Source organism: Lupinus angustifolius, unplaced genomic scaffold (genome assembly GCF_001865875.1).
Source record: "Lupinus angustifolius cultivar Tanjil unplaced genomic scaffold, LupAngTanjil_v1.0 Scaffold_1_490, whole genome shotgun sequence".
Taxonomy (NCBI): domain Eukaryota; kingdom Viridiplantae; phylum Streptophyta; class Magnoliopsida; order Fabales; family Fabaceae; genus Lupinus; species Lupinus angustifolius.
The window spans coordinates 1-19,313 of record NW_017715813.1 but is presented as its reverse complement, the minus strand read 5'-3'; the positions used below and the strand labels follow the sequence as shown (position 1 = coordinate 19,313).

Sequence of the window (19,313 nt, the reverse complement as noted above, 5' to 3'; positions counted from 1 at the left end):
TTTGTCTATCCATAATAGAGAGGATCCTTACTCATAAAAATTATAAGACTACACTCAAATTAAACAAAATTACCATCTTTTATATACATATTAGTTTATAATTTCTACATGAATTATAATATATATTTTTGGTTTCCCACATGTATCATCGCGCAGTACTCTCCAAGCAAAGAATATCCACATGTATGTTAGGCTAACTCTCTCAACGAATATTTTTCCATCCATAAGACTTAAACCTGATATCTTACTTAAGAGGAATCAAACATGTACAACTTGAACCAACACCTGTTGGTACATGAGTTATAATATAATATAATTTTTTTTATTCTTTTAAAAATATAAATAAAATGTAATATATACAAAAATATAATTATAATATTTTACTAAACCTATATACTTCCCTTCTCTTCCCTTCCAAAAAACAAACTCTCAAACAAAACATAGAAAAGAGACAACATAACTTTATTAGGAAAACAAGTACATAGGAATTGAAGAATAATCCTGAGAGAAAAATACTTGATTTTACTTATATTTTTTATGACAAAAGTGTTATTCCATTATATATAAAAAAATAAAAATATCTTACCATATTATATTTTTCTTTATTTTTTGTAGTATTTGTATATCCATTAATAGAGATGATCCTTACTCATAAAAATTTATAAGACTACACTCAAATTAAACAAAATTACCATCTTTTATATACATATTAGTTTATACTTTATACATGAGTTATAATATATATTTTTGGTTTTCCACGTGTATCCTTGCACTTGAGACAATCATGTTCAAGCCGAGAACATCCACAGGTATGTGAGGCTAACTTTCCTAGCGATTATTTTTTCCATTCACAAGACTCGAACCTAGGACATTGCTTAAGGGAAATCAAACATGTAACACTTGATCTAACACCCGTTGGTACATGAATTATAATATAATATAATATATTATAATGAGCACTCTAAAAAAGAAAGTTGAGTATAATTACTTATTAGTTACATTAATAAATATAATGTTTTTAAATAAGAGAGGAATAACTAATAATCTTTCCTTCTTGTTGTCACCCTTCACCCAGCAGAGTCAAGACTCATTTTGTTGTTTTTTTCTTTTAAATTTAAAATCTATTCTCAAATACATTGTTTGTTATTTCATAATTTCTTAACACTTGTATTTTTGTTATAAAAGTGTATTTTTTGTTTGTTATTTCATAATATTTTCCTGTCGAGAAAAGTACTTGCGGGGGCATATAAAATCTCACTTCCCGTCCATAACCCCTTCCCTCTCTCCACTGCCATGGAATTACGTAGCGGTTTCCCTCTTTTCCTTCAACAATTCAAATCTCTCTTAAAAAAGAACCTACTCCTTTCATGGCGAAACAAGAGGGCCACACTCCTTCAAATTCTCTCTCCTCTTTTCTTCATTTTCCTCATCTTCGCCATTGACCGCGCCATTCGTGCTAATAACTTGGCCTCATCTATATATAAAAGCGTTAAAGATCCTCCTGCGATTCCTATCTCAGCCATTACCCCGTGCGAGGAAAAATTCTTCATCAAACGCCCTTGCTATGACTTTGTCTGGAGCGGCGATGATAACCCCAAATTTCATACCATTGTTCAACGTATTATGGATAATAATCCTGGCAGGCCAATACAACCGTCAAAGGCAGGCACACTTTTTATTTATTTATTTGTTCTGTGACTCTGTTAGCCGAGCCAACCTATCTAATGAGACTAAGGCTTGATTGTTGTTATATGACCCGTCTCGGGGCTTTCATTTGCCTGTTTACACGTCTCTCGTATTTTCCTGCAATGGTAGCTTAGTTGGTAGAGCTGCAAGCATTCGGACGAGTCAGGATCCTCTCCGGTAGTGATCTCCACTAGTGGTAGAGAAAACCAAAGAAAAAAAAATCCTTTTATTTAGATTGAGATGACATTTTTTACCTTTAAAACTATAAACAAAAACAGAACTTGCCTCTCCAGTAATGGAGAGGATCGTGGTTCATTCTGGACCATTGAACTTGTTGAAAAAGTTTGCCTATAAAAAACAATTGTAATTGTATTTTTTTTCTTCAGGTTAAGTCTTTCAAAGATAAGTTTGAAGTGGATACTTGGCTTTTAAGCAATCCTTTGCGATGTCCTGGAGCTATTCATTTTAGGGAGAGGAGTGATACCGTTATTAGCTATGGTTTACAGACAAATTCAACTTCTGTTCAAAAGCGAGGGCACTATGAAGATTCTACTAATAAATTTCAACTCCCGCTTCAGCTTGCTGCAGAGCGTGAGATTGCGAGATATTTGATTGGAGGTAGTTCTAAAGATTTGATTCATGTTCTTTTTTATATCACCTCACTGTGTTATTTGAATAACTGATTTGGACAATTACTCACGAAGAAGAGGAGTTGTTTTAAATTATATTTTCTTTTACAAATATGTGACCTGGTGAAAAATTTCAGACTCAAATTTGAGCTGGAATGTGTTTTTGAAGGAATTCGCACACCCTGCCAAGCCACCACCTTTCTCTTCAGTGGGTCTAATAGGTCCATCATTTTTCCTTGCAATTGCCATGTTTAATTTTGTTCTTCAGATGAGCTCTTTGGTGACAGAAAAAGAGCTTAAACTTCGCCAGGTAAAGATGCCACTCAAATTTAAGTTTATCACCATTTGAATTTGCCCCCACCCTTTCCTAAGTGTATCTATGTATCTAATGTTTACATAAACTGTTATGTGAGAAACTATTTCGAAAACTTCCATATTACTTCGGTTTTTATGAAGCCATGTACTAGCACATGTACTATGCTATAAAAAAAGTAAATTTGTCCACAAAGTTGTATGGGTTCATTGTACAAATAACATATCGTGGTCTTTTTGTTAGCACAGGCAATGTCTATGATGGGCCTTTACGACTCTGCTTATTGGTTATCATGGCTCACCTGGGAGACAGTCATTACACTAATATCATCCCTTCTCATAGTTCTCTTTGGAATGATGTTCCAGTTTCCTTTTTTCTTGAAAAACAGTTTTGGGATCCTGTTCTTTGTCTTCTTCCTATTTGAACTCAGTATGGTAAGAATATTACTGGAATTCTTATAGTTTTCCATTTAAACCTCCCACTTGTTCAATGGGATTTGTGTTTTGTACTTTGGGAGATTTTCTAATGCATAAATTATCTTTTATTTTAGACTGGCTTAGCTTTTATGTTGTCTGCTTTCATTCGTAAATCATCTTCAGCAACAACAGTGGGGTTCTCCATATTTATTATTGGCTTTCTGACTCAGGCATGAGTCCTTTCCCTATTTTTCTAGACAAGGTTTATTGATTAGATATAGAAAGAATGGATGCTCATATTTTTTGTCTGTAATTTTTATAATTGCAGATTGTTGTAGGAGCAGGAATTCCTTATATTTTTGGCTTTTCCACGACTTTCCGAGTTATCTGGTCATTCTTCCCACCCAATACTTTTGCTCAAGCTTTACAAGTGCTTTCGAGTGCAGTACAAACTCCTGAAGATCATGGTCTTAGGTGGAGTGATCGGGGAAAATGCGGTCCGTACGAGTTCTGTTATTTGACAATTGTATGCAAAAGCTTGAACTCTAAATCCCAACACCACTTCAATTAACAATCCTTTAGCTTCCTGCTTAATAGTTTGTACTTGTTTTGAATCCTCACTTCCTTTCAGCCTTAGCAGTGTCACTGCTCAACAAGTGACTTAGCATTTCTTCTTTCATTGACAGAATGATATTTATAAATGGCTGCTGGGTACATTCTTCTTGTGGTTTGTTCTGGCCATCTACTTCGACAACATAATCCCAAATGCATCTGGAGTGAGGAAATCAATTTTTTACTTTCTACATCCCAGTTATTGGGTGGGAAAAGGAGGACAAAAAGTGAAAGGTAATTAACTGTGATTTAAGTGTGTTTATTATTTCTTCTTGCCTTCTCTGCTCTTTATGGATGAACTCTTTTCCTTTTCCTCATCTTCCTTTTGTAGAGGGTGGGGTTTGTAGTTGCTTAATCTCAGCCCCACATGAAGAGCATAGCTTACCAGATGATGAAGATGTCCGTCAAGAAGAAAACATTGTAAAACATCAACAAGCAGAAGGTGTGGTTGATGCTAATGTTGCTGTTCAGATATATGGCCTTTCAAAGACATATCCTGGTACAATGAACATTGGTTGCTGCTGTAAATGTAAAAGAACTCCTCCTTACAGTGCTCTTAAGGTAAAGCATATTATAATTTTGGTCTTAGAAGTTGTGTGTCGAGAAGAAAGCTTCTCGTTCTTTTGTCTGTTTTTTTGTAATAATTTTTCATGGTTGAAACCTTTGCCTGAGTGGTCTGGGTACAGTTCTACTGTAGTATGGATCTCATTTCACTGTCGATCTCTCTAATAATCATGCAAACTATGAACATGCAGACAACTTGCTTTCTTTATGGCTCCCGATTATCAATTTGCTGTATCTCTAAACTTTCCCCCCATTTATAGTTTTAATATTATACATACTTTAATGGGATATAGGATCAAAATATATCTCAGTTGAGGGTGTAATGTTTGGGGAGAGGATGGATTTAATGTAAGGACGAGGGTGATTTACATGAGGGAAGTCATGTTGGTTATCAATATCTACTCTCTAGCGTAGGCTTGGAGTATTTTTGTCCATAGTTGGGAGCACTAGCTCTCATATGTCTGTATTTTTTCTCAGTTTCATCGATAGTACACTCTCCCATTTTCAGATAGCCAGATAGGTATAGTTCATAACAAATGTTTCAATATGGCAGTGTGATGGAGATTGTAATTTACTTCCTGATGAGATGTTGCTTGTTGCATATGGATTAGTGGATATAATAGATAAGATAGGATTAAAGGAATGAATTAATTAGTGAGAAAGTTTGGGTAATACCTATTGTGAAAAAAAACATGGTAGAATCTTGCCTTAAGGCATGTCTGGTGAAGATCTGTAGAAATCCCAACAAGAAAAACCATGGACAAAACCGTTAAGTAGGATTTAGATTTAAGTGGGTTGTCCATGGACATGATGTATGATAGGCAATATGCTGTGTTTGGTCCTGTGACCTACTTGATTATTGTTGTTGAGTGACCCATATTTTACATGGACTTTATTTTCAGGGTTTATGGGTGAACTTTGCAAAGGATCAGTTATTTTGTCTTTTAGGACCCAATGGAGCTGGGAAAACAACAGCTATTAGTTGTTTGACAGGGATAACTCCAGTAACTAATGGAGATGGTGACACTCTTTCTGTTTCTGTCTCTCTCTTATTACTCCATTGACCTTTCATTAATCAACATCTTGACATGCAGTCAAGAAGAGTATATTAACTTCAATTTCTTTAACAGCATTGATTTATGGACATTCCATCCGAAGCCCCAGTGGAATGTCAAACATTCGGAAGTTAATAGGAGTATGTCCCCAGGTGGCCATCTCTCCCTCCTTTCCTCTTTCTCCCTCTCTCATTATATTTATTTTTCTTGTACGAAGGCATATATCTCCCATTAAGAATACGTAATTATGAGTTTCAAGTTTAATGTCTTTCTCCTCATTAATGTGCTGACTGACCTTTTATTGATTTTCTAATTTATAGTTTGATATCCTATGGGACGCACTGAGTGGTGAAGAACACCTTCAACTCTTTGCTACTATCAAAGGCCTGTCCCCAAATTCCATCAAATCAGTATGTCTGCTCTAGGCTTGAAATTGTCTATATATTATATATTTTCACATTGCTTCTACCTCACAAAAAATTATTTGTTGTTATGCTTTAACTAAATGAATAGTGCTTCTCATTCCTTATAATTTGAAAATTGTAGGTTACCGAGACATCATTGGGAGAGGTGAGACTCACAGAAGCTTCCAAAGTGAGAGCAGGAAGTTACAGTGGAGGAATGAAACGTCGCCTCAGTGTTGCAATTGCCCTTATTGGTGACCCTAAATTAGTCATTTTGGATGAACCGGTATGAATGCAGAGTAGAATATTCCCTTTCGTGCATGTTTTGTGTTCAAATGATTAAAACATTGGCCATTTTTAAATCTTAGACTACTGGTATGGATCCAATAACAAGGAGGCATGTGTGGGACATAATAGAGAATGCAAAAAAAGGGCGTGCAATTATTCTCACAACACACTCTATGGAAGAAGCTGACATTCTAAGTGATCGCATAGGAATCATGGCAAAGGGTAGGCTTCGCTGCATCGGCACCTCCATCCGATTGAAGTCACGCTTTGGTTCTGGCTTTATTGCAAATATAAGCTTCTATGGAAACAATGTTGACCATAGTCCTGCCGATGAATATGCAGTTTCTACAACACATCGTGAGGCTGTGAAACAGTTCTTTAAGAATGTAAGAAGAACAATTTTGATGATTTAAAATATTTCCATGGCAAGCAAAATATTTGTTTTTAACCCCTGAAATACTTTGACAGCGTTTGAATGTAAAGCCAAAAGAGGAGAGTAATAAGTTTCTAACTTTTGTGATTCCTCATGACAGAGAGGAGCTTCTGATGGTAAGCTATCTTTTCTACGCTTTGTTTTCATTTCATTAAATTTGTTCTAGTACTAGTATAATAGCATTTGAATCTTCATTGGTGGTTGAATAATGATCAACATGGAAGCAGATCAACATTGAGTATGCTGATCATGCAAAATTCGAATCATGGCCAGTTTTGAATTTTGTGAACTTATTGATAATTAATTAGAGTAGACTGTATTTAAGTTATTTGTCTTGTGTATCAACTGAAAACACCTATACCAGTTTTCAAAATGGTGAAAGGCAAGATAGATCCTTTGTTGCCAAAGAAAGTGTTCCATCTGTGATATGTGCATGGTCTTTTTATAATTTGGCGTTCTTGTTAGTCAAATGTTGCCTTTCTTCAAGAAAATATCTCAAATTAAGATTTAAGACTGTCTATTGCTGCATGGTCACAGTTGAACAATATCAATGATAATTCCTGTATTAACATTCCTTGTGGACTTATTGACATTTGTATTCATGCTATATGCACATCTAATATAAAGCTGAAAAATGTTAAGGTAACATTGAAAAAGGATGATATGGGCACAAAAGTGGCCCATAAATGCAGTGGGAAATATAGTTAGCATAAACCAAATGAGTCATAAGTCATAACACAGACGATTGTGATTAAATAAATATATGTGTAATAATATTGTTATATTTCCTGTTGCTTCCCATGCAGAACTTTTTTGCAGAGCTCCAATATAGAGAAGTAGAATTTGGCATATCTGATATCCAGCTTGGTCTAACAACTCTTGAAGAAGTTTTCCTGAACATTGCAAAGCAAGCAGAGCTAGAAAGTGCTGAAGCTGAAGGGAGTCTAGTGACACTGAGCTTAACATCCGGAGAGGCTGTGGAGGTAAGTGCAATCGTATCTTAAGTTTTGGTTATTCTACGGTGAGGTGATACCTCTCAAGAGGTTAGGTTCTATATGTTGCTTTTCTACATTAGCATAGTTGACAAAGTGCTTCACACTGTGAAGTAAGCATAGCCATTTGAGAGCTCACCTCCCTTTTGCTTTTCAATTCATATAATAGGATTCGCAGTAATGACAACTATCCCTTTTCTGTTTGCTCAATGCAATAATCATGCAGGTTCCTAAAGGAGCAAGGTTTGTGGGGATTCCAGGAACACAGTCTGCTGAAAGCCCCACAGGGTATATGGTAGAAGTATACTGGGATCAAGATGATACTGGAGCCCTATGTATTTCCGGCCACTCACAAAAAGTTCCAATTCCTTCCGGTATTGAACTACCATCTTCTCCTGCCACAAGAAACCACAGAAGGTTAGGCCAGTTAGTTCATGGTGTTGTGATTGATCCCAGTCTAGTTAGTGAAGTTAATTTTTAATGAGGCATGCTTCATGTCATTGGGGACAGATCTAGAATGCATCAAGGGGGCTGCATATATTTAAAGATCACGTCTATTTTACTTGAATATTTTATTTTTATAAAAATTATTGCGCTTGCATTAACTAATTTAAAAAATAATTTTTTTGATGAGATGGTGTTACATACATGTTCTTGTTCTTCTTGGACTTTGCTTACAGATGTTAGCCACTTAGCCCTTTCCATCATTTTAACCGTGTTTTTATAATATGTAATTAGCTTGTCGAGATGTAGTTATTGAATGTAATAAATATCTACTGTTAATATAAAAATTCATTTTTAATCAACATTTACTTAAGAAAATGTAATCCAAATAAAAGGTGATAATACAGTGACAGTCTATAAATCTTTACATTGTCACACTCTTTCAAAATAGCATCTTTATCAGGATGTTTTTAACTATAAATACATTTCATGGCATAAGGTACATCAGAAAAACACAAAAAATCCAAAAATGATACCTTGAAATCTGCGTCATATCTTGCTTTTTCTTTCATCGCTTTCCACGCAATCCATTCACTTTTATGTAATTGTAATCTATTTTTATTTTTATTTACTTTAATTTTTTATAACTTTTATTAATGAAATATGTTTTTTAAAAGTTTTTAGTAATTAAATATATTTTTAATAATTTTAATTAAATATGTTTTTAATAATTTTAATTAAATATTTTCGTGATAGTTAAATAATCAAAATTAAATAACAAAATTTATTTATAAAAACTTTTTCAATCAAATATTTAAGTGGGAGGTCGTGGCTTGTATCATATCTTTTATTCCAGTTTAGATTGAGAAATGCTTGTAGTAATTAGACTATCATACCATATCCCGTAATTAGGGGACTATTGTTGCTACCCTTTTGTTGGTGCATCCATAAAAATGTAAATCATTCAATGAAGTGACAATCAATATTTTTAGATAAAAAATTAAATTAAAGGATAAGAATTAATCTTCGTAAAGAAAATTATAGGTTCGAGAGTCGATTACAAATGAGGTAGCTATTAGTCATCCAACACCGTCCATTACAAAATGGTATCTAGATCAATTATGTGGGTATTTGTTCAAAATATTAATTTTACACTTATATAATATTATGTTTTAAAAAGGACCAAAAAGGCAAAAACAGATAATTTTTATTTTTAGTGTCAGATAGGGAAGTAGCCTACTTCTACGTATCTTTACTTGCAACGAGGAAATCAAGGCCACATAGTTATATTAGAAAATGAATGATTGATTATTTTTATTTTAAATTGATTTTATATTATATTTATTTAAAAGAGATTCAAGATAAATGAGATTATGAAGGCTCATTGTCCCAAGAGATACTACTTTATCTTGATTTTTACATATATAAAAAGAAAAAATAAAGAAGTTTATCAAAAACACATTCACCATTAAAGAGATGGCTTTATTTTTATTATTCTTGTATTAAAAGAGTCGAAGTAAAATAATATGCCAAGGCAAATGTCCTCAGAGAGACTATTTGTTTATATTATTTTGTTATAAAAAGAGTTGAAATAAAATAATTTGTTAAGATAGATAATCTCGGAGCAACTATTTTATTCATATAATTTTTATATTAGAAGAGGTAAAATAAAATAGTTTCTTAAGGATACGACATGACAGAGATTATCTCACTCCTATTATAATTTATGTTAAAATGGCGAAACAAAATAATTTTTCAAGGCAACAGAGACTATTTCATTCCAATTATAATTTACGTTAAAATGGTCAAAAAATAATAATTTGTTAAGATAGAACTCCTTAGATACATTATTTTATTTTTGATATTAAAAAGATGACGAATAACATAGATTATGAAACAAGTTCACATATTAAGCCCAAGCATTTTTTTAAACAATTCCACATATTAGGCCCAAACATTTTTTTCATGTTATTTTTATACTCATCATAAATATTTGTAACATACAAAGACCATTCACAAAAAAAGAAAGTTGATTCTTAAACAATAATAATCACCATAACTATCACATTGTTTATGAAAATATAAGGATGTCATTATTTTATTTCTATTGTATGATATTACACTTAGTCAAACCAAATAATAACAAAAGTAACCTACAAACACAAAGAAACTAACTAAACTTATAACCCAAAGCGTATATTAAGTTACCCTCAATGTGCTAAGTCTACCCCACCTATATCTTTCCCTCTGCACCTAGTCTCATTTATTGTTTTTTCTGTTGGCACTCATTCCTTGTTTCTTATTAGATAATAAGAACAACCGTAAAGTAAGAAATAAGTTAATGTAAGAACTCAAATTTTGACTGGGATTGTAAAACAGGTTTGCACAATATGAATGTACTTCAAGTTTACACTAACAATGAGGAGTTTTTGTCAAAAAATAGAAGATACCACGAAGGTTGAGAGTATTAAATGAGGCAATGAGGGTCGAAAATATCAAGATAGATCATAGGAACGCTCCAATAACGAGGAACTCTAGGTCAAAACTAGTAAATGAAACTACATGGGTCGTAAACAATAAAATAAACCATAGTAACACATGAATAAAGAGGATATATGTATTAGAAAGGGTGAGTAAGGTACAAGGAAATCTCGGGGTGAAAAATTGTAATTGCTACTCTTAATATCTAGTGGAGAAATCTCTTGTCCTGCAAAAGTACTAGACGTAGCCTTTGGTGGACAAGAAGGTGAATCAATATAAAATCTCTCTGTACTCTCTTCTCCTTTATCTCCTTACATTTACTTGATTATTTCTGCATATCTTTTTCCGCTGCTATTAACTCTTGAATTGAGTAGAAAAATCAGTCATAGTTTTAAACAACTAATTCACCCCCTCTTAGATACCGTGTCAGTCTTACAATTGGCACCAGAGCTTTTTTTGAGTAATTTATTCTCAAAACTGATCCTGTTTCTAAGATGGCTGCAAGATCATTTCTAAGAGAATGTTCCAACATCAATCGCCTCCAAGCTTTGTTGGAGAATATTATGACTTCTAGAAGATCAAAATGAGAATCTTCATTGAGTCTCAAGATCTAGACATTTGGAATGCAATTAAGGAAGGACCTTATGAACCCTTCACAATTATCAACAGTGTAAGGGAAGTAAAGCCGAAATCCTCATGGAATGATGAAGACAAGAAGAAAGTGCAATATGATCTAAAAGAAAAAAATATCCTCACTTTTGCACTTGGTATTGATGAATTCTTTAGAGTATCAAACTATAAATCTGCTAAAGAAATGTGGGATACTCTAGAGACTACACACGAAGGATCCGAGGAGGTAAAAAGGTCAAGACTAAATACTCTTTCGTAAGAATACGAAATGTTTTGTATGAAGCCTGGAGAGAAAATACTTGATTTGCAAAAGATATTTACTCACCTTACAAATCATCTTATTGCACTTGGAAAAACTTTATCAAATAGTAACTTGAACTTAAAAGTTCTAAGATCACTCACCAGAACATGGCAACAAAAAGTTACAGCCATTTCTGAAAAGAAAAGTTTATCTAAATGTCCCTCGCTGCTTTGTTTGGAAAATTGCAGGAACATGAATTGGAACTCAGTCAGCTTGAACAACATGAAGAGCAAGAAAAGAAGAAGAAGAATATTACTCTCAAAGCAAAGGTTGATAGATATGATTCATCACGAGGTGAATCTAAAAAGAAAGAGATGGAAGATATGATTTTGTTCGTAAAGAAGTTCATCAAGTTCCTTAAAAGGAACAAATGCACTAAAACTAGACAAATGAAGAAATTTACCAAGAACAATGGCGCTTCCACTTCAAACCAAAATTTCACATTTTTGAATGTGGTAAGCCTAGTCATATAAAAATGGACTCTTCAAACCTGAAGAGAAATCCTTTCAAGGCAAGAATGAAATGAAGACTGTACGAAAAGCCTACATAACTTCGGAAGATAATGATACCAGTTCTGCCTCTGAACTAGAAAATGAAGAACAAACACATCTCTCATTAATGGCATCTCATCATTCTGATGATGAAGAGGAAAATTTGAGAGCCACCTGCAATATATGATACTTGGACATCGGCTACTCAAAGCACATGATGGACGACAAAGACAAGTTCTCTGTCCTTACTCCAAGGGAGAAAGACTATGTCACATATGGTGATAACAACAAAGGAAAAATACTTGGAGTTGGTAAAATCAGTAAGCCACCTTCAACAACTATAGAAGGAGTATTATATGTCGAAGGACTCAAGCACAACTTGTTGAGCATAAGTCAACTATGCGACAAAGGATTTCATGTGCCATTCTACCCGGATAAATGCATTATCGAAAGTAAGGATTCTAATAACTCTAAACTAATTGGTAAGAGAATAAATAATATTTAATTGATTGACATAGATTCCTCTTTATCAATAAAATGTTTAGTTGCTAATAATAATAATGATGCATGGCTTTGACATAAGAGAATTGCTCATATTCATATGGATCATTTGAATAAACAGATTAAGAAAGATTTAGTTGTTGGTTTACCCAAAATGAAGTTTGTTAAAGATAAACTATGTAGTGCTGGTCAAATGGGTAAACAAACAAAGACTTCTTTCAAACCTAAGCATATGGTTTATTCCGATAGACCATTGCAGTTACTACACATGGACTCATTTGGCCCCTCAAGGACCAAGATTTATGGTGGTAATTACTATGCTCTTGTTATAGTAGACGATTTCTCAAGATATACTTGGACTGTATTCTTAGTTCATAAGAATGAGGCATTCAACGCCTTTAGCAAATATGCTACAAGACTTCAAAATGAAAAATCTCTGAAAATCGCTACTATAAGAAGTGATCATGGGGGAGAATTTTAAAACGCTTCTATTTAAGAATTCTGTAATGATCTAGGTATCCATCACTATTTTTCTACTTCTAGAATACCACAATAAAATGGTGTTGTAGAGAGAAAGAATCGATCCTTAGAAGAACTTGCTCATACAATATTGAATGAAACTAATCTCCCAAAATATTTTTGGGCTGATGTAGTTAGTACGGTTTGCTATGTTTCTATAGTTAGTAGGCATGTTATGTTTCAAACAGAGATCTTATAAGACCAATTCTCAAGAAAACCCCCTATGAACTCTTTAAAGGTAGAAAACCAAACATTTCTCATTTGCATGTATTTGGTTGTAAATGTTTTGTTTTAAATAATGGTAAAGATAACTTAGGCAAGTTTGATGCAAAAGTTGATGAAGAACTCTTCCTAGGCTACTCTCTTACGAGTAAAGCTTATAGAATTTTCAATAAAATAACTTTAGCCATGGAAGAATTTGTTCATGTATCTTTTGATGAAACCAATCCTATAATAAAGGATGGGTTAACTCTTGATGAAGAGGACTTGCCAAGTTCGTCTTTAAAGGATGATTCTTTTGTTAGGTATCAGTGGCTAAAATACATATAGAAGGGGGGTTGAATAGGTGTAGCGGTTAAAGTATCCGCTTTTCGCAAACAACATATAATGCTGAAAACCCCCAGTTTAATCGATTAACGCAGAAAGAATAATCGATTAACTACAACTGTTGAATCGATTAAAACAGCTCAAAACGCATAAACAGATTCAGTTTCTTGTACGACAGGCAACTGAGATCGAAGCAAATATACAGAGCTAACAGATATATCAGAGTTACAACAGTACAATATAGAAACAGATTATTACAGTTAATACAAGTACAAAGTAATCGATTAAAACAATAAAGAGTGAAGGGAAAGAAAAGCGTGCAACAAGGTTTTTATCCTGGTTCGTTTGCGGGTCCACTTGCAAACTTCATCTAGGCCTCCCGTCTGATATGGGAGATTTTTCTTCACTATAATCGAAATAACGTTTTACAAACAATTCTTTCAATTACAACACTTAGACACTTTCTTGAAAACTAAAGAACCTTATCCCTTGGTTTGACTCACTTCCTACCGCCCAAGAAAACCTTTCTTGCGGTGTAGCCCCAGCCAAGAAACTATTCTTTCTATCAAGACTTCTAAGCTACTGAAGACGCAACTCAATCTCGTTGGTGGTAAGACACCTAGAGATTCCCAAAATTACAACACTTTTACAACAAGAATATAGAGTAATCTAAAGCACTTACAATGCTCAAATTAAAACAATTAACACCTTACTCTACAACTCTAACACATGTCTCATATAAAATGATAATGCATGAGTTCAAAACAGATTTTACAGAATATGAAATCTTTCCAAAAACATCAAGAAATGCATGAACATATGAGATGAAATGATGAGAAATTAAACATGTAATGCCTCTCAATCCTAAAGCATAGAATTCTCTCTTTTCTAATCTCACAAATGCAATTTCATATAGATGCAACAATTAACACGAAAATATGCTCTAACTCTCTTTAAATCTAACATGCAAAAAGTGAGCTTGAATTCTGAAAACGCAACTTATAAAGAAACCATTTTGCAGCCTAGTTAATCGATTAAATCCTTGGTTAATCGATTAACGAGATACAAAATTGTAACTGATTCGGTTTTCCAAGTTTTCTGTTCCAACTGATTTTCAAAAACTTATGTTAATCGATTAAAACTCACCTTAATCGATTAACTGCATATTTCTATGTATATTTTTAAATTGCCAATACTCAAATATGTTATGCACTTAACTTATACATGTTCAACACTAAGTTTATGCCTAAGATGCACAGATAACATGTATATATATTATGCATGAACATATTATGAATGTCATATCTCAAAATAAAATGATTTAATGTATTATGCATATGAGACATGTATTGAGTTTACCTAAGCCTTGGACTCAATCTAAACTAATTACTAGTCTAAGTCTAATACCAATCTTGAGGCTTAAGCACGTTGATTTGTTGATGATCTTCAAGATTTTATGAAACACAAATTGTCCTCATCAAAACACATAGTGGGCAAGCTTTTCAAAGTGCTCCTCTTGACATGAGCACTTTCATCTTTTACCAATGTAACAACCAATACTAAGCACTTGAAAACGGATGATACTCCATCTTCTCAAGAAGAGCATATTCATTCTGATTTACCCAAAGAATGTAGAACTCATCGAGACTATCCTATTGACAACATCATTGGCGACATATGTAAGGGTGTCACTACTCGTTTAAGGCTAAATGATGCTTGTTTAAACGTGGCTTTCGTTTCTCAAATAGAACCTTCCAATATTGATGATGCAATCGAGGATGAACATTGGATTCTTGTTATGCAAGAAGAATTGAACCAGTTTGAGAGAAATGAAGTTTGGGAACTTGTTCCTAGACCAGATAATAGGCATGTTATAGGAAATCGTTGGGTATTTCGTAATAAATCAGATGAAAATGAAATTATTGTTAGAAATAAAGCTAGACTAGTAGCATAAGAATAAAATTAGGAAGAAGGAATAGATTTTGATGAAACATTCGCTCCTGTTGCTAGACTTGAGGCTATTCGGTTGTTACTTGCACATGGTTGCTCTTTAAATTTTCAGTTATATTAAATAGACATAGAAAGTGCATTTCTTAATGGTTATATACAAGAAGAAGTGTTTGTAGAACAATCTCCAGGTTTTGAAGACTACAAACATTCTTCTCATATTTATAAACTAAAGAAAGCTCTCTATGGCTTAAAGCAAGCTCATTGTGCTTGATACGATCGTCTAACAAACTTTCTTATCGAAAAAGGTTTTACAAAAGGAAAGGTCGACACTAAACTATTTATTAAGAAAATAAATCATCATACTCTTCTTCTTCAAATATATGTAGGTGATATTATTTTTGGTTCTACTAATGAAACCTTGTGTTGTGATTTTGGCAAATTGATGCAAGGGGAGTTTGAAATGTCTATGATGGGGAAGCTAAGTTACTTCCTTGGATTACAAATCAAACAACTCAAGGATTGTATTTTTCTGAGTCAATCCAAATACTGCAGAGATTTACTGAAAAGATTTGAAATGGATGAAGCCAATTGCCACTCCTATGGGTTCTAGTACATACATTGATACAAATGAAGTTGGAAAATGCATTGATATCAAAGTATCGAGGTATGATCAGTTCCCTAATTTATTTAACTGCCAATAGACCTAATATAATGTTTAGTGTCTGCTTGTGTGCTCAGTATCAATCTAAACCAAAAGAGTCATATTTAGTTGCTATCAAAAGAATCATTAAATATCTAAAAGGCACAACTAACGTTGGATTATGATATCCAAAAGGAAGTGTATGTGATTTTGTTGGATATTCAGATTCAGATTTTGCTAGATGCAAAACTGAGAGAAAAAGTACAAGTGATACTTGTCATATATTAGGTAATGCACTGGTCTCATGGTCATGCAAGAAACATGTCTGTGCTGCTCTAAGTACTGCTGAGGCAGAATACATAGCGGCAACTAGTTGTTGTGCCCAAGTGTTATGGCTTAAACAATAATTGCGAGATTATGGCTTAGACTTAGGCTGCATACCCCTAAAATGTGACAATACTAGTGCTATAAATCTCACAAAGAATCCAGTAATGCATTATAGAACCAAACACATAGATATAAGACATCATTTCCTTAGGGACCATATCCAAAAGAAAGATGTATATGTAGAATTTGTTGATACTCATGACCAACTAGCAGACATATTCACTAAACCCTTGGCAAAATAACCTTTCTATAAAATTAGACGTGAATTAGGCATACTTGATGAAACTTACTTGTCTTAAATGCTTATTCATGATTATATGTTTGCTTCATTATGCTTATAATATGCCTACTTATATTTAAAATTGCTTAAATCTTTTCAAAATTTTCATTTCTAGGGTATTTAATCGATTACTTCGGGTATATAATCGATTATCAGGCATTAGTATGCCTTAAAATTCGAAATTATGGGTTCAGTAACCGATTACTCTAGAGAGGAACCAACTACAACATTGAGTAGGAAGCTTCAATAACCGATTACCCTATTGTGTAATCGATTACCAAAGATGTATGTTGTTGAAAGAGTTTTTCTTGCTGGATAAGACAAGTTTCTGATTGATATATTTAATGACAGGTTGATCCTTTGCTCGCCATCTCGGCTTTATTGGAATAAATTCTAACGCCGGTATAATGGTTTCAATAATGTTCCTTTAATAAAAACTTAGCTTTATTGAATTATTAATAATTTCATATCATCTCAGCTTTCTTGAATTAATTCCAACCCTAGTATAATAGTATGAATTTAGCAAATTAACACAAGTGATAATGAGTGATATTTATTTTCGTTTACCTTTATTAACCAAACTACTTCCTTGTGGAAGGTTGGTAAAGATTAAATAAATAAAGCAATAATAGTTGCAGAATTTAAATAACAGAAAGTAAATGTTAGTTGCGGAAAATAAATGACAGAAAGTAAAAGTTAGTAGTTAGATGACTCATTATGACTGTGTATTTTTCCTTTTCACAAAGATACAATTTATGAATTAAATTGCACTTTGATTCAAGGTGTCTTTCTTTGTCAACAAATAAAAGTTATAAGTTAACACTTTTACTATTTTACATTTGCATATCTTTCAAAATTCAATTGTAGTATAGTATAGGGCTATGTCGAACCATAAGGAATTGCCTAATAGAACATTATTATAAACATGTTATATCACTAATAAAGTTTGAACAAATTTTTGGTTTGATTTTGTTTATGAAATTGAAACAAGTAAATAAATAAACATAAACAACTAATATGCACAAATTCTTGAGGAGAAAATTTAGTTTGAATGATGGAAATATTTCTTAACATGTTTCTATGAAAAATTGTTTATAAAAGTTATATGTTATACTATGGTTATTCCAAACATCAGTTCATAAAAGTTTCCCAGTCCCCCAGCGAGAAAAATGGATTTTTAAACCTTGCAAAATACACTAATCAATAGAAAAGTGCCACTCGACGAAATAAGTTGTCACGTCTTATTTCGGGCTCCGTAAAAATTGATTAGCCTTGATTACAAGTTGCTTAAAATGAATGCTTTGATTTAACAAATGAACTAAGTTCATTTGTCAAGACTTTAAAAAGAAGCATTTTGGATCTTGAAATCAAGTTTTAGGTGATCAAGCTAAAACCGCATTTAGTACTTTCTAAAGAATTGAAATTGCCAAAGTAATAACTTAAACAAAATGCAACATAATGAAACAAGAAATATTAGTGAGCCAAAATTCAACTAAAATTTAGGAGCATTAGCCATATTAATCCAAGGATTTAAAACACTTTACCATGCATAAATGAGATTGAAAAATGAATTTTTACATCCCATTTGATTACTCATTATCCTCTTGAATTAAGGAGAAACTATAAAAGAAACTTACCTAAACTACTTTGGGGTAGAAATTCTCCAAGAAATTACAAAGAAGAAAGTGTAGAAGAAGAGAGACCTTCAAATTTGAGAATGTATGTGTGAAAAATGGAATGTGTATGAATATTTGAAGTGCCTCCTATTTATAGGAGTTTTCTGCCACTTCCGAGTTGCTCTCCTCCACCGCTAAGCTGCTGACCAAACCCTTCAGTATGGGTTTGGCCACTTGGCCAAGCAGCTTAATCACCTACTTGGGGTTGAGTCACCCAAGTTATTGTGAGCTACTTGCCCATCTATTGTGAGCTACCTCTGAAAAGCCTATGGAGGCTACTTGGAGTGAAGTCATTCATGATGTCATGGTTGATTGGTGGATAAGTCAACTTGACCAACTTGCTGAGTGCACACCGCTAAGCTCCTATGTGGCACCGCTAAGCTGCCTACTTGAGTCTGACCGTGCTAGGTTGGTGTCCATGTCAGCTAGGCGTGGGTTTGGTCCAAGCTAAGATGCTTAGTGAGCAACTTCATGTTGACTCCATGCTTTCCACATAAGCCAAATTTTGTTGAATCATGTTTAAGGCTAAGCACATAGCTTGCCACGTCAAGCTTAAGCATGTCATGTGTGGATCATTTTGGCCTATTTTGAGCATTTTGCTTACACTTAATTATTTCTTCTCTTTTCCACCTAAATCCTAAAAAATATAATAAAAAAGAAATACACAAAGCATATTTACAAGATTGTGATATTTTATCCAAAAAGTGTTGAATTAAGTTGGTTTTCTCAATTTTGCCAAAGATAAGTGCCATAAAAAGTGTATGAAATTTAGGCATTTTTGGCACTTATCAACTCCCCCAACTTCAGACTTTGTTTGTCCTCAAACAAATGGTAAACCAAATCCAAATTCAAGACTTGGCTAATTCTTCAAGATATGATTGACATGATTTCAAATTAAGTATGATCAAAAAAATGTTTTCAATGAGATTTTTTTTTATTTGTGAATTTTTTACACATAATGCTTCAAACATAAAATGTATGCTTCGGTTCATTAAAAATTTGCAACGATTTACCTAAGCAAATATTTTTTTTAATTAAAAAGTGTTCTTGTACACAAGTTCAAAATTGGAACTTA

General features: G+C 33.2%; 1 protein-coding gene across 1 annotated transcript; it reads left to right on the top strand.

Annotated features, from left to right (window-relative positions):
- The first annotated feature begins 1,251 nt into the window (after positions 1-1,251).
- LOC109336949 (ABC transporter A family member 2-like) lies at positions 1,252-8,099 on the top strand. The gene is made up of 16 exons (XM_019573793.1): positions 1,252-1,662; positions 2,073-2,304; positions 2,453-2,625; positions 2,877-3,062; positions 3,179-3,274; positions 3,373-3,570; positions 3,731-3,890; positions 3,988-4,217; positions 5,123-5,240; positions 5,351-5,427; positions 5,596-5,685; positions 5,822-5,965; positions 6,048-6,353; positions 6,436-6,516; positions 7,207-7,383; positions 7,619-8,099. The coding sequence occupies exons 1-16, from the start codon at positions 1,294-1,296 to the stop codon at positions 7,871-7,873; spliced, it is 2,892 nt and encodes a 963-aa protein (XP_019429338.1). The 5' UTR covers positions 1,252-1,293; the 3' UTR covers positions 7,874-8,099.
- Positions 8,100-19,313: the final 11,214 nt, after the last annotated feature.